This window comes from Haplochromis burtoni, unplaced genomic scaffold, assembly GCF_018398535.1.
Source record: "Haplochromis burtoni strain Fernald_Lab_line unplaced genomic scaffold, NCSU_Asbu1 Contig_8, whole genome shotgun sequence".
In the NCBI taxonomy this organism is placed as follows: domain Eukaryota; kingdom Metazoa; phylum Chordata; class Actinopteri; order Cichliformes; family Cichlidae; genus Haplochromis; species Haplochromis burtoni.
Window position 1 is genome coordinate 1,361,201 of NW_024582369.1, and position 12,090 is coordinate 1,373,290.

Genomic DNA, 12,090 nt, shown 5'->3' on the forward strand with positions numbered 1-12,090 from the left:
CTTTACCGTTAAAAATAAATAAAAATAACAGCAGTTCCCTGTTCTTTTTGCTGTGACAAAAAGGGAAAAAAAGAAAATCAAAGACACAGACTCCCTGGCATGCAGCTGCATCTATGTGGTTGGTTAAAATGATCAGTGCTGACAGATGCATCCCATCAAAGTCTCAACATGGCACTAACTTTATTACTTAAAAGAATGCAGTCCCCAACCTTTTTTGCACCACGGACCAGATCAATGTCAGACAATATTTTCACGGACCGACCTTTAAAGTGTCACGGATAAATACAACAAAATAAAATGATACGACCAAGACAAAAACGGTGGTATTTTGTAAATACAATAATAAGCGCAAATTCACGGTGTAATTGTGTAACTTTATTAGCAGCGTCCTCTTGAAATGTGCCAACAACATTGAGTAACATCCTCCTCTCTGCCCCTTAATGCTCTCTGGTTACTATGGTAATGGTAATATAACGCAAAAATATTCCTTTCAAAATAAGACACACAACCACAACACGGGAAAAAACCCAGGGAAACCTAGTTAACAATAAAAACCCTGAAAACCATAAATTTCACACCCGAGCCTCAACTGTCACGGCCCGGTACCAAATGACTCACGGACCGGTACGGGTCTATGGCCCGGGGGTTGGGGACCGCTGCACTAAAGGTACTAACCTTGAGGATATTCTTTTATGGTTTCCATAAAAAGCATAGCAAGTGTGTCATGGCAATTAAAAAGGAAACACTAAATAATTCTATAAACAGCTGATGCTCAAAGGATACTGGACTGGCCACAAAATCCATGGATTATATACATAAGCCAGTCATGATGCACTATGTCCTTGACTCGCTCCAGGAGCTTCCCGTTCCACACATATTTGTAGTAAGGCTCGTTGTAAAGGCCATAAACCACTGTAGAGAGAAAAAAAGAAGAAGACTGAAGCATTTTTCTGGACTGGTATCAGTCACGCTTATCAGACCATAAAGATCATATTTAGTGATAGTTATATAACTGATTAATTTTATCTACTGGTATACTACAAAATATGTCATAAATGGCACGAATCCTGTGTCAAAGAATATAAAAGTATTTCCCACATAGAGTATCTGTGACTTTAAAGGTTTAATGGTATGTTAGGTTTTAATGTAGCCACCTTAAGTTGCTGTGTCTCACTGCATTTGGACTTGTATTCAATAACTGGAAAGTATATTCTCTTGGGTTAAGATCAGCTGACTGATTTGTCCATTGAAGAATATCCTATTTCTTTGGCTTGAGAAACTCTCAGCAATATACTTTTTTGATCATTAACCATTTGCAGTCTGATCAGTTTTGCAGCATGTGTCTGAATCTGAGCAGAGAGTAAAACCCTGTACAATTCACAATTTATTCTCCCACTTCTATCAGCAGTCACACACTACCAATAAATAATAGTAATGCTGTTTCACTAGCAATCATATATGCAAATTCCATATATTTTGTGGTTTTACCTCTGTACACTACCACAGCATTTTTGAATAAATAAATAACAAATTATGGACCCAACTGTATATAATTCAGGTACAACATGTATTCCCTCTCCAGATTGAAATCTTAGTTTTGTGTCTCCCAATGAGCTCCTCCCCAGCCAATACAATGAAGAAAAGAAATGAAAGGAATATAGATAAACTCCTCTCACCTTTTGTAGGCAAACCCTCATCTTCAAAGATGTCAAAGCTGTCCTGCTTGCTCTGTGTGTGTACCTCTTCCTCAGTAGAGGAAGCTGCTGAAGACCATTGTTCATAAGGTCTCTGCAGCAAAGTCAGGTTGTACTGCAGTGAGTGGCTCAGGTCATAGCTGTAACTAAAGAGCATAAAAGCAAAGTCATATGAATCAAGTACAACCTGTGCTGCGCACCATTATTACACCAAGCAATACTTTCTACACTCACAGAAATTCTTTTCCCCCCACATATTAGTAAAACCATAATGCAATGCAAATTTATAACATAAACACAATGTTTTACATATCTTTCGGCAGTTATGTTGGTGTTTTAAAATACTATATAATCAGATGAGTGATTAGCAAATCACTCATTTCAAACCTCTGAGATAATTTTCCTCACTGGAAAGGGTTTTTTCCCCTCTTATCATCTTTAATACTGCAAAAACTGTTAGAAAATGATTCATATTATCAAATTAAATCTCCAGGCCATAGCCAGAGTTCCTTTCCCAACCAAGGCCACAAGGTCAAGAAATGCTTTTTAGTTGTTCCTAGCCTTCAAGCTGACCAGGGCATCGGTACACGTGTTTAGTCTGGTGTGATGCGATATTGTAAAATTCAAAGGGCACTTGTACTAAATAAGCCTAGAGGGAATGTGCTGAAAGCCCCCTTGATAACAGCATTTATAATCTGACGTAATTTGTGCATATACAAGTTACTGTATCCTTCTAATAGTGAGAGTTTGGAATAACAAACTGTCTTACCTGAAGTAGAAGTTGCTGGAAAGGTCCACATTCTGAAAGATCCTGAGATACCTGTCAGAAGAAATCTATTTTTAAAAACATTTTTAATTTGCACATCCAGTGTAACAGCTATCATTGCATCTACTGCACTCAGGTACTCCTGAACCGAAATGCACAGCAATAGCAAAAACAGTGGTTAACTTGGACAGAGCCTCAAAATAACAACCAAATAAATGTTTGGGTGTATTTCAAGATGGCTACTAAGCAACAAGACTTGAATTGCTGCACTAGAAAGTTAAACTAATGAATCAAAGCGAACAAATAGTTACAACTTGGCAAGTGGTGACCATACTAGCATATGATATATATAGTATATATAATAATGGGAATGCTATTATTATACTATATAACAATGCACTCATCAATATTTCTTCAGCTTTGAGAGATTCTTCCTCTTTTGTCATACTTTCCACTGTTTTATACAATTTGGGGATTTGGGGTGGTTTATAAATACCTGATACACCTTTTCCTCAGTCAAGTGGCCAAATAATGTTTTCGCACTAAAATTGTGTACATGTGTGAAATCATGGGGGGGTTTTTTTTCAAGCCACTATTAGAAAAGCTTCAGTCCTTGTCCACTGGTAGTGGATGAGTCAGCCTTTGTGTTTTGTTTTGTGGGGTTTTTTGTTGTTGTTTTTTTCCTATTTTGGCACATTCTGTATGACAACACTATTTTTGGCCAGACTACAATTGTGGGTGTGAGCAGAAGAGAGTAAGCGTTTTGTTGTTGTTGTTGTTGTTTTTTGCTACAAATGCATTTCAAGATATTTTATTATTTCTGAAAATTTCCATACTCAAAATTAATAAAATCATACAGTAATGTACTTAAATAGAGTGGCCTCAAGGTAATAAATGGGAGACAGAGTAACACAATACCTTGCTTCATCGGGGTGTGTAACTCTGACTGAGTCATTGGGAATGTAGATCATAGTGGTGTCTTCAATTTTGTAGATGGAGTGGCCCCCAATATCAGCCATCTTTCTGCGCTTCGTGATCAACACGATGTAGTACCCCTCTAGGAAACGCACAAATCCTGGCAAAAAGACGACAAGTTTTAAATCTTTTACAACAATCTCATCAAATGGAATTTCCTTTCCAGCAACATGTAGTGTGGCTCAAAACAAGTTGATTTGTAGGTCAACTTTATTGTTGCCAGCAAATCCGCTACAGTTTTGACAGGACAAACAAGTGAATAGCTCCACTTGCGGAGGTGGATAGTGAATGTATGTGTGTCATATTTGACAATATTAACCATGTAATTTGCTCCATTTACGCTTTGAAATTTTGACCCAGAAAACATCATGCAAACACAGTCAATGATTTGCTTTCAGCATCATACGAGCTATTTTTCCATCTGTGACATTTAGAAAATAATGAGTATGTTTTTGTGTATGTTTTTAATAATATCTTACAAAGATAAACACAGTTTATGTAAGTGTGTCTGCTAGAAATATACCTCCCCTTCATTATAAAACTATTACTAGAACTAATTTGTTAATGGATGAATTGAGGATCACAACACAGACACACGGCCAAGAGTGCTACTCAGCCCTCAAGAACAGTTGTATAATGTCTCCTGCGGTTTCAGAAGGATTTTTCAAAAACAAGAGACACCATCTTCCACCTAACCTGGAGCTTTAAAGATAAATTTTTAATATTTTTAGTAGCTTTATGTAGCTAGAACAGTGGCGAGAAGACAGGAAAGCTAAAAAATATTTTCAGGTATAAACAACACCGGCTGCTGCCCTGCTAAAATCAAACATCTTATACAAATTCCTACTCTTATTCCACATATTTACAAAGAGTAAAACTGATAAAGGAAAATATGGCACAATAGCACTGATAGCAGTCAAAGATATATATTTATTTGTATATGACATTGTGATGCATAAAGTCATAATTTCACTATGTAAATATTTTGATTAATTAGTGTTATTTAACTTAATTGGATATCAATTTATTTTTTTCAGTTTATACAGTTCTTACAGTGGCTTGCTAAAGTATTCGGGCCCATTGAACTTTCCCACATTTTGTCACATTGCAGCCACAAACATGAATCAATTTTATTGGAATTCCACATGAAAGACCAATACAAAGTGGTGTACAGGTGAGAAGTGGAAAGAAAATCATACATGATTCCAAACATTTTTTACAAATAAATATCTGAAATGTGGGGTGTGCGTAATTATTCAGCCCCCTTTTAGGGTGTGTCTCTACTAGCTTTGCACATCTAGAGACTGAAATCCTTGCCCATTCTTCTTTGCAAAACAGCTCCAGCTCAGTCAGATTAGATGGACAGCGTTTGTGAACAGCAGTTTTCAGATCTTGCCACAGATTCTCGATTAGATTTAGACACCAGACAGGTCAGGGATAAAGTTATTGAGAAATTTAAAGCAGGCTTAGGCTACAAAAAGATTTCCCAAGCCTTGAACATCCCACGGAGCACTGTTCAAGCAATCATTCAGAAATGGAAGGAGTATGGCACAACTGTAAACCTACCAAGACAAGGTGGAATTCCAATAAAAGTGATTCATGTTTGTGGCTGTAATGTGACAAAATGTGGAAAAGTTCAAGGGGGCAAGCCACTGTATATTGAGAATCCCACTGAACAGTTTCCCACTTCACTTGTAGTGTAACAGATTTCTTCTCACTTGAAGACAAACACAACCTGAGCTAAAATCTAAAATAACTGATCAATGACAAATGATAACCAACAATGGCAAATGATGCCGCCTAAGTAGTGGTATGTAATTAGTTATATGATTAGTTAGTGAATTTGTCACAAGTTAATCAACATTAGCTAACTTTAATAATTTGTTACTTCAAACTAGAAAGTGGCCTGACATCCAAGTTGGGTGAAAAAAAAAAAATGTGTTGAATTGGTAAGTGCAATATACATACTACACATATACACACACACACACTAAGGACTCTTAAAGTTATACTTTGAAGTGGCTTGTACTTAATCTGCAAAACGCTGCAGTTGAAGTTAACCAAAAATATTCCGTTTCATAAACTAAGCAGGTAAAACCTTTGAAATAAGAAGTTCTGTTTCACTCATGAACATTCACGTGACAAATTCAAAGTAATTGTGTGCTAGTGTGTCTACATTATCAAAGGTTTTTGTATTTTTTTCTGCATGATGACTGAGAAGCAATAACCCTGTGTAAGATTAAATAACACTTATGAGTTCCTGTATGAGTATACCGGTACTGTCCTTTTTCCTGGAGGAGATGGGTCAGACTGACAAAACCTGCGAATAAAAAAAAATACTTAGGCTAATCATATTCATTTTGTACTGTAATAAGAAAGCTACCGGGCAAAAGGCCTCTTAGAATACACCTTGTACCCTACATGGCTACATCACACTTTTATTACATAATAGCAAAATGATGGCTTGTGAACAAAGATGTCATTGGGGTTGGGGGTTGGCGGAGTATCTATATTATTCAAGCAGACGACAAACAACTGTCTGTGTCAGGGTGACCGACTAACCTGCTGTGGAAATGTCCACAGAACTACTTTGTTGAAGTTGGCAGCAATTATACCCTCAAGTCTTTTTGAATATGATGCTACAAGTTTAGCACACTTATGTTTGGGTTGTTTCTCCCATTCTTCTTTGCAAAACCTCTCACGGTCCAGGTTGAGCATCAATGCACAGTCATTTTCAGATCTCTCGTTCATCTTTCCCTCCACCCTGACTGCAGCAAAACACCCCCACAGCACCACCATGGCTAACTGTAGGGATGGTATTGGGCAGGTGATGAGTGGTGCCTGGTTTCCTCCAGACATGACGCTCAATCTTTGTTTCATTGGACTACATAATTTTGTTTCTCACAGTCTGAGAGTTCTTCAAGTGCCTTTTGGCAAAATCCAGGTGGGCTGTCATGTGTCTTTCACTGAAGAGTGGCTTCTGTCTAGCCACTCAACCACACAGATCTGACTGGTCTGACTGTCTTTCTGGAAGGTTCTCCTCTCTCCACAGAGAAATGCTGGAGCTCTGTCAGAGTGACCACCAGGTTATTGATGACCTCCTTGAGTAAGGCCCTTTTACCCTGATCACTCAGACTGGCCGGGCAGTAAGCTCTAGGAAGAGTCCTCCAAACCTCTTCCATATATAATGATGGAGGGCACGGTGCTCACTGCGACCTTCAATGCTGCAGCAATGTTTCTGTACACTTCCCCAGGTCTGTGCCTCGATAAACTCTTGACTCAGATGTCAGACAATTTCTTGGACCTTGTGGCTTGTTTTGTGCTCTGACATTGTCAGCCATTTGGACCTTATATAGACAGGTGTGTGACTTTCTAAATAATGTCCAGTTAATTGAATTTAAGTGGACTCCAATCAAAATGTAGAAACATCTGACAGATGATCAGGGAAAACATGATGATTGTGATGGCAAAGAGTGAATATTTATATGCATTCTATATTTTTGCTTTTTGTTTTATTTTATTTTTTTCCCAATTGCAAGAGTTTCAAACAAACTTATTTTACTTTGTCATTATGGGTACAATGATATGATGGTATTTGAGGTGAAAAATGATGATCGATAGCTAGCTCGCTAGGTAGTTTATTTGGAACAAAAATTAAAAATAAAAAACTGCTTATAAGGGAAAAAAAAAGTCAGTTTAGGATTGTAATCAGGTCTTTAGGGCAATGTACAAAACACAGATGTGCTTTTACTGTCTCAGATAGTTGAAGTAAAATATCCATCCAACCATCCATCCATTCGCTTCCGCTTATCCTTTCCAGGGTTGTGGGGGGTGCTGGAGCCTATCCCAGCTGTCATAGGGCGAGAGGCGGGGTACACCCTGGACAGGTCGCCAGTCTGCCGCAGGGCTAACACACAGAGACACAGACAACCATTCGTACTCACAGATTCACACCTATGGGCAATTTAGATTGACCAATTAACCTATCCCCACTACTGCATGTTTTTGCACTGTGGGAGGAAGCCAGAGTACCCAGGGAGAACCCACGCAAACATGGGGAGAACCCACGCAAACACGGGGAGAACATGCAAACTCCACACAGAAAGCCCACGGCCTGATGGTGGAATTAAGCTCAGGACCTTCTTTCTGTGGTTTTTCATTTTTGTACCCAATTAAACATTCATGAAGGTGTTAAAGAGTTAGTAGTGGTCAGTAACACAATCAAGTGTTGCATAATTCTATTTTATCTTTTTAAACATAGCCACTATTGAAAAAATTGCAAATTAATAACATTTGGGGGCCGGATCTTTTTGTACAACGTGTTACACATGTTAAAAAACATAATGGCAGAAAACACGTGAAAAAGCTGTGAACTATTACAGTGGTTTGCAAAAGACTCCCAGGTGTTCTTTTATTTTGCAGTAATAATGGAAAAACTAGGCCAACATACCCAACTGTAGACTTTGGAGATGAGGTAGATTCTCACATTATTCTGAACTGCAATGACTGTTGCTTTGCCATTGAGTGGAGGAAATGTACTCACCCACAATGCCAAAAGCTGAGACAGTCCTGGACAGGCCAGAGGAACCCTTCTGACTAATCTTAGTCCGGTTGCCCAGGTCCAGGCGGCCCAGCAACTCCCTTACCTCTTGCTGGTTATACACATGCTGGAAACACACACATGCACGTATGTACGGTATTAAATACACATTAGATGAAGTGTTTATAAAGTTTAGTTTATTAATTAGCCACATAATCCTATCTGATTTCCATCTAAAAATCAACACTAAAATATATAAAGCTGTGTTCTGACAAAAGTGACTTAAATGTGCTGCTTGCGGGTGACTAATGGCTTCAGTCAGAACTATTAAGACTTCTTTATTTTCTGTGCAATAGCAGGTAAATGAATAACAGTCCCTGTTTAATCAATGCCCAAAATTTCTACAAAAGGGATTAGATTGACTGCCAGTGAGGCAATTAGTCTGAAAATAGATCGGCTGCTTTCTGCATTGGTTCTGAAATGTTAAATGACTAAAGAGTAGCTTTGCGTGCATTTCATCTACAAAAAAACCCCCATCTCATTTACATAATAAGCTTTACAATTGGCACAGACCTCAAAGAGAAACGTAGTAATGTACTGTATGCTACTGCATTTGTTTTAAGTGCATGATTCTATAGATTGCAATAATTCTCATTCTGTTATCTTGTGGGGAAAAAATAAATTTAGGACTTCTATCAAAGTCTTCTATTCCACTGTCTTCACTTCTTATGTAAAAACTAAAAGACGAGGGAGTATTTCTAGCTTTAAAACCTCCCTAGCAACTCATTAAATTATCCATGCATCCAAGTACAATACTACACAATGCCAATAAAATTGAAAACACACAGTTTTCTGATGTCATTTTAATATCTTTTGGAATGAGACTGTTGGGTGATGAATATTTATTAATGGATGCTTCATAATAATTGCATCAGAAGGATAATTACCCACAACACAAACAAACAAATCAAAAACCAGCTCATAGATCCTGGTAATAAGAAAAAGGTGTGAACGCAGCCAAACTCTCATCAGCAGCACAAGTCACATCAGCTGAGTGATTGCACAATTTCCCCCTTAGGCATGTTTCTTGTGTATTACATAAGAATATACATTAAAAATTAACTCGTGGAAAGTCGTCACTTACCTTATCGTCAATTATAACGAGGTCCTTGGGTTCTGTGCGGTCAATCTTTAGGACTCGATGTTTGGTCTGTGCATGATTGCTCCCAACCAAAAAATACCTCTGAAAATAAAATGACAAGTCAAGTGAGTGCTGCAATGCATTTGGAGCCTATTATCAGAAGAGTCTTTGCAACCTGAACCTTTCACAGCTGCATGTGGTGATAAATGCATAGAGGGAATCTTGCATACAGTCTTCTAACTTTGTGGACTGCAGCTTTGTCCTGGATGATGTTGACTTGGGACCAATTCAGACTTCAACCAAGAGCAGATATGTATTTAATAGACATGGAATCAATCCAATGACAAGTCAGATTCCTGCATTGCAGCACCACTGTTGAAGTCAAACTTGAATTTCTTTTTTCCTATAATAAAACATTTTATTTCCACAGTCCGAGTAACAATCAGTGTGTCTGAAATTTGTGAAATTACACTCAAGTATGTATTCAACTAAAGGCGATATCTTAAAAACACAGAATGAAATAAGAGTGCATACAGTGCAGAGCACATGCAGGCACAGCACATATTTCATCACAAGTTACATTTTTACAATGTTCTTTTTGTCAAGATGTGTGTCTTCCTTGCATCTTTCTTTCTTTTAGGTCATTACTCTTCTCATTCAGGGTTGCAAAATGGCCCAAAATTTTCAGTCCACTAAAGAGTGTTAAATTGGAACATCCTGTATCAGCACACTCAGCAACCATTAGAGCATTTTTTTCCCCGTTCCACCTTTTCCAGTATCTAATTTAACCCTCTTTGTCTGTAACAGAAAGCCTGCACGTGCACTGTTCAGCAGAGGTTCAATAAGAAATTATAAATCAAATAAGACAAATGTTTACTTGCCTTAGTGTCTAAATATCTGCAGCAAATGGGAACAGCAAACCGCAACCCAGTTTAAGCACACATTTAAACCAAGCATGATCACAGCTGGTGAAATGCAGAGACAATTGGAAACATGATACTATTAGAATACGCAGCAAAGAAAGTAGCATAGACACTCTACCTCTCAAGGACATACATCATATATTTAAAAAAAAAAAAAAAAAGCTAAAGAAAACTAATTTTAACTGCCAAAATCTAATTCACCAATTAAACGTCCAGATAATTATCACACACATGCTCTTTACTGACCTCATGGATGTCAGGTCCTGAGGTTTCATATAGTCACCTGCAGCTTTTGCTGCCATCTAGTGTACATGTAGCGTGTACACTAGTGTCCCAAACATTTTCCCAGATCAACTATAGAACTCTTGAACCAAAGACTAGAGAGCACTTTAAAAAAAAAAAAAAGGTAATAGGTTTTGGCTGTCTTAAATGAACAGTTGTGCCACAGTGTCGTTATCATGGTACTTCAAAGACAGTGATTGTCCTGAATATATATCAAGTTTGTGACATTTATGTATTAGGCACAAAAATTGAGCAATATCATTTTATGAACCTTTGAGCATTTCCCCATTAAGCACATATGTCTTAAGTATGGTCTTGTCTGAAAGCCTTCAGCCACCCCTTATTTGTTTTCCTTCTAAGCAGATGAAAACATGTTGTAATTTTTAAAAATCTTCTTGAGCAATAGTTCTCCAGGTTTTAATGTACAAATTAAAGTTCTTCTCTAGACATCAGCTGCTTTTTCACTCATTTTCAGTCTATTTTCTGGAGATTTTTTTTGTCTGTTAAGCCACTTGACCTATGAATCATTCAAGCATAGAAAAAGCACCTAACTCAAGGAATGAATTATTTACATATAACAGACAACTTAGTAAAGAGCCCATTTTAAATTGTATCTTTAGGCACATCAATACTGTTGCATTCTGTCACAAAACACACAATTTATTTCAATTTCTTTAACCAAACCTTGAAAAAATGCAAAATATAAGATAGTATTTTATTCCAGTCAAGCTATTTTTGCACAAACAACATGATTGCTAAAGAGCTGTGCAGTGTGGCTTAAAATAATTGAGGAAACTGAACAAAAGAAGAACTGACAGACCTAAAAAATATCTACAGCAGAAGACTATATCTGAAAGTTGCGTCCTTAAGAAACAGGGGGGGGGGGAATCCCATAAACACCTGACACACTCACTTGACCCTATATAGAAAACGCACACAACTGAACACCATCAGTCATAAATAGGCCTCGTCAAAAAGACCGGACCTCAACACTACTGAAGCGGCGTGCACAGCACAACAACACGACACAACAAAAGACAACCACCATCTAAAGAGTTTTGAATGTACTATTCCTGAAAACTCCTTAAGGAAGCTTAGCAAAATGGAGAAACGGCGCAGTTTAAAGAACTGTCATCGCGTGTAGTTGTAAACTGCCCAGGTGAATTGGACTTTATGAAGAAATGGTGACATTAAGGGCTCATGTAAAGACTTACTGCTCTGGTCTCGTACAGAACCAGTCGCTGGATCCCACCGATGATAGCCGCTGATTGAGGCATTTTCTATTCTTGAATTGTTCAACAGTCACAGTCTGGAAGAGGCTACAGAGGAGCTACAAAGCGAAAGTGAAAAGAAATGAATGTTGTTACATTCATTTCTTCACATTATAAGACACAAAATGACGAGCCAGCATATTTAACAAATGTGTTCATGTATATAGCTTACTTTTTTCCCTCAGTACTTCCTAGCTAACATCACTCACCATTCATCCACTTAGCTTGTATGATTAACCACAAATGGTCTTCATTGATGACAATATACATCTCCCCATGCAGTCGCAACAAATACTGTAAACGCTTCACTTAACAACAGTTAAAATGCATCTGTACTCTGCCCAGTGTATCCCGTTAGCATGTTGGAGTTGAATTTGTTTTAGTCAGGTGACTGTCATGAATGACTTCGCTTGTCGGGTCGTACGGTGCCTCGCAAAGTCAAAAAGCTCGAAGGACTGAAAATGCGATTGATACATGGGTTTACTGTCTTTGCATTTG

At 37.8% G+C, this 12,090-nt stretch overlaps 1 protein-coding gene across 3 annotated transcripts in view; it reads right to left on the reverse strand.

Annotated features, from left to right (window-relative positions):
* fig4a (FIG4 phosphoinositide 5-phosphatase a) overlaps positions 1-12,032 on the reverse strand; it is a 54,673-nt gene extending 42,641 nt beyond the window's left edge. For 2 of the 3 annotated variants that reach the window (XM_005914539.2, XM_005914540.2), the window contains exons 1-8: positions 11,802-12,031; positions 11,536-11,651; positions 9,120-9,218; positions 7,979-8,102; positions 3,379-3,535; positions 2,464-2,514; positions 1,677-1,840; positions 784-912 (exon numbers count right to left, since the gene is read on the reverse strand). In XM_005914539.2, the coding sequence (XP_005914601.1) occupies positions 784-912; positions 1,677-1,840; positions 2,464-2,514; positions 3,379-3,535; positions 7,979-8,102; positions 9,120-9,218; positions 11,536-11,598 (787 nt within the window). In that variant the 5' untranslated portion in view covers positions 11,599-11,651; positions 11,802-12,031. Of the gene's footprint in view, positions 1-783; positions 913-1,676; positions 1,841-2,463; positions 2,515-3,378; positions 3,536-7,978; positions 8,103-9,119; positions 9,219-11,535; positions 11,652-11,801 lie in introns of all 3 variants that reach the window. The other variant, XM_042226013.1, reaches the window with a different exon arrangement.
* Between the last annotated feature and the right edge of the window lie 58 nt (positions 12,033-12,090).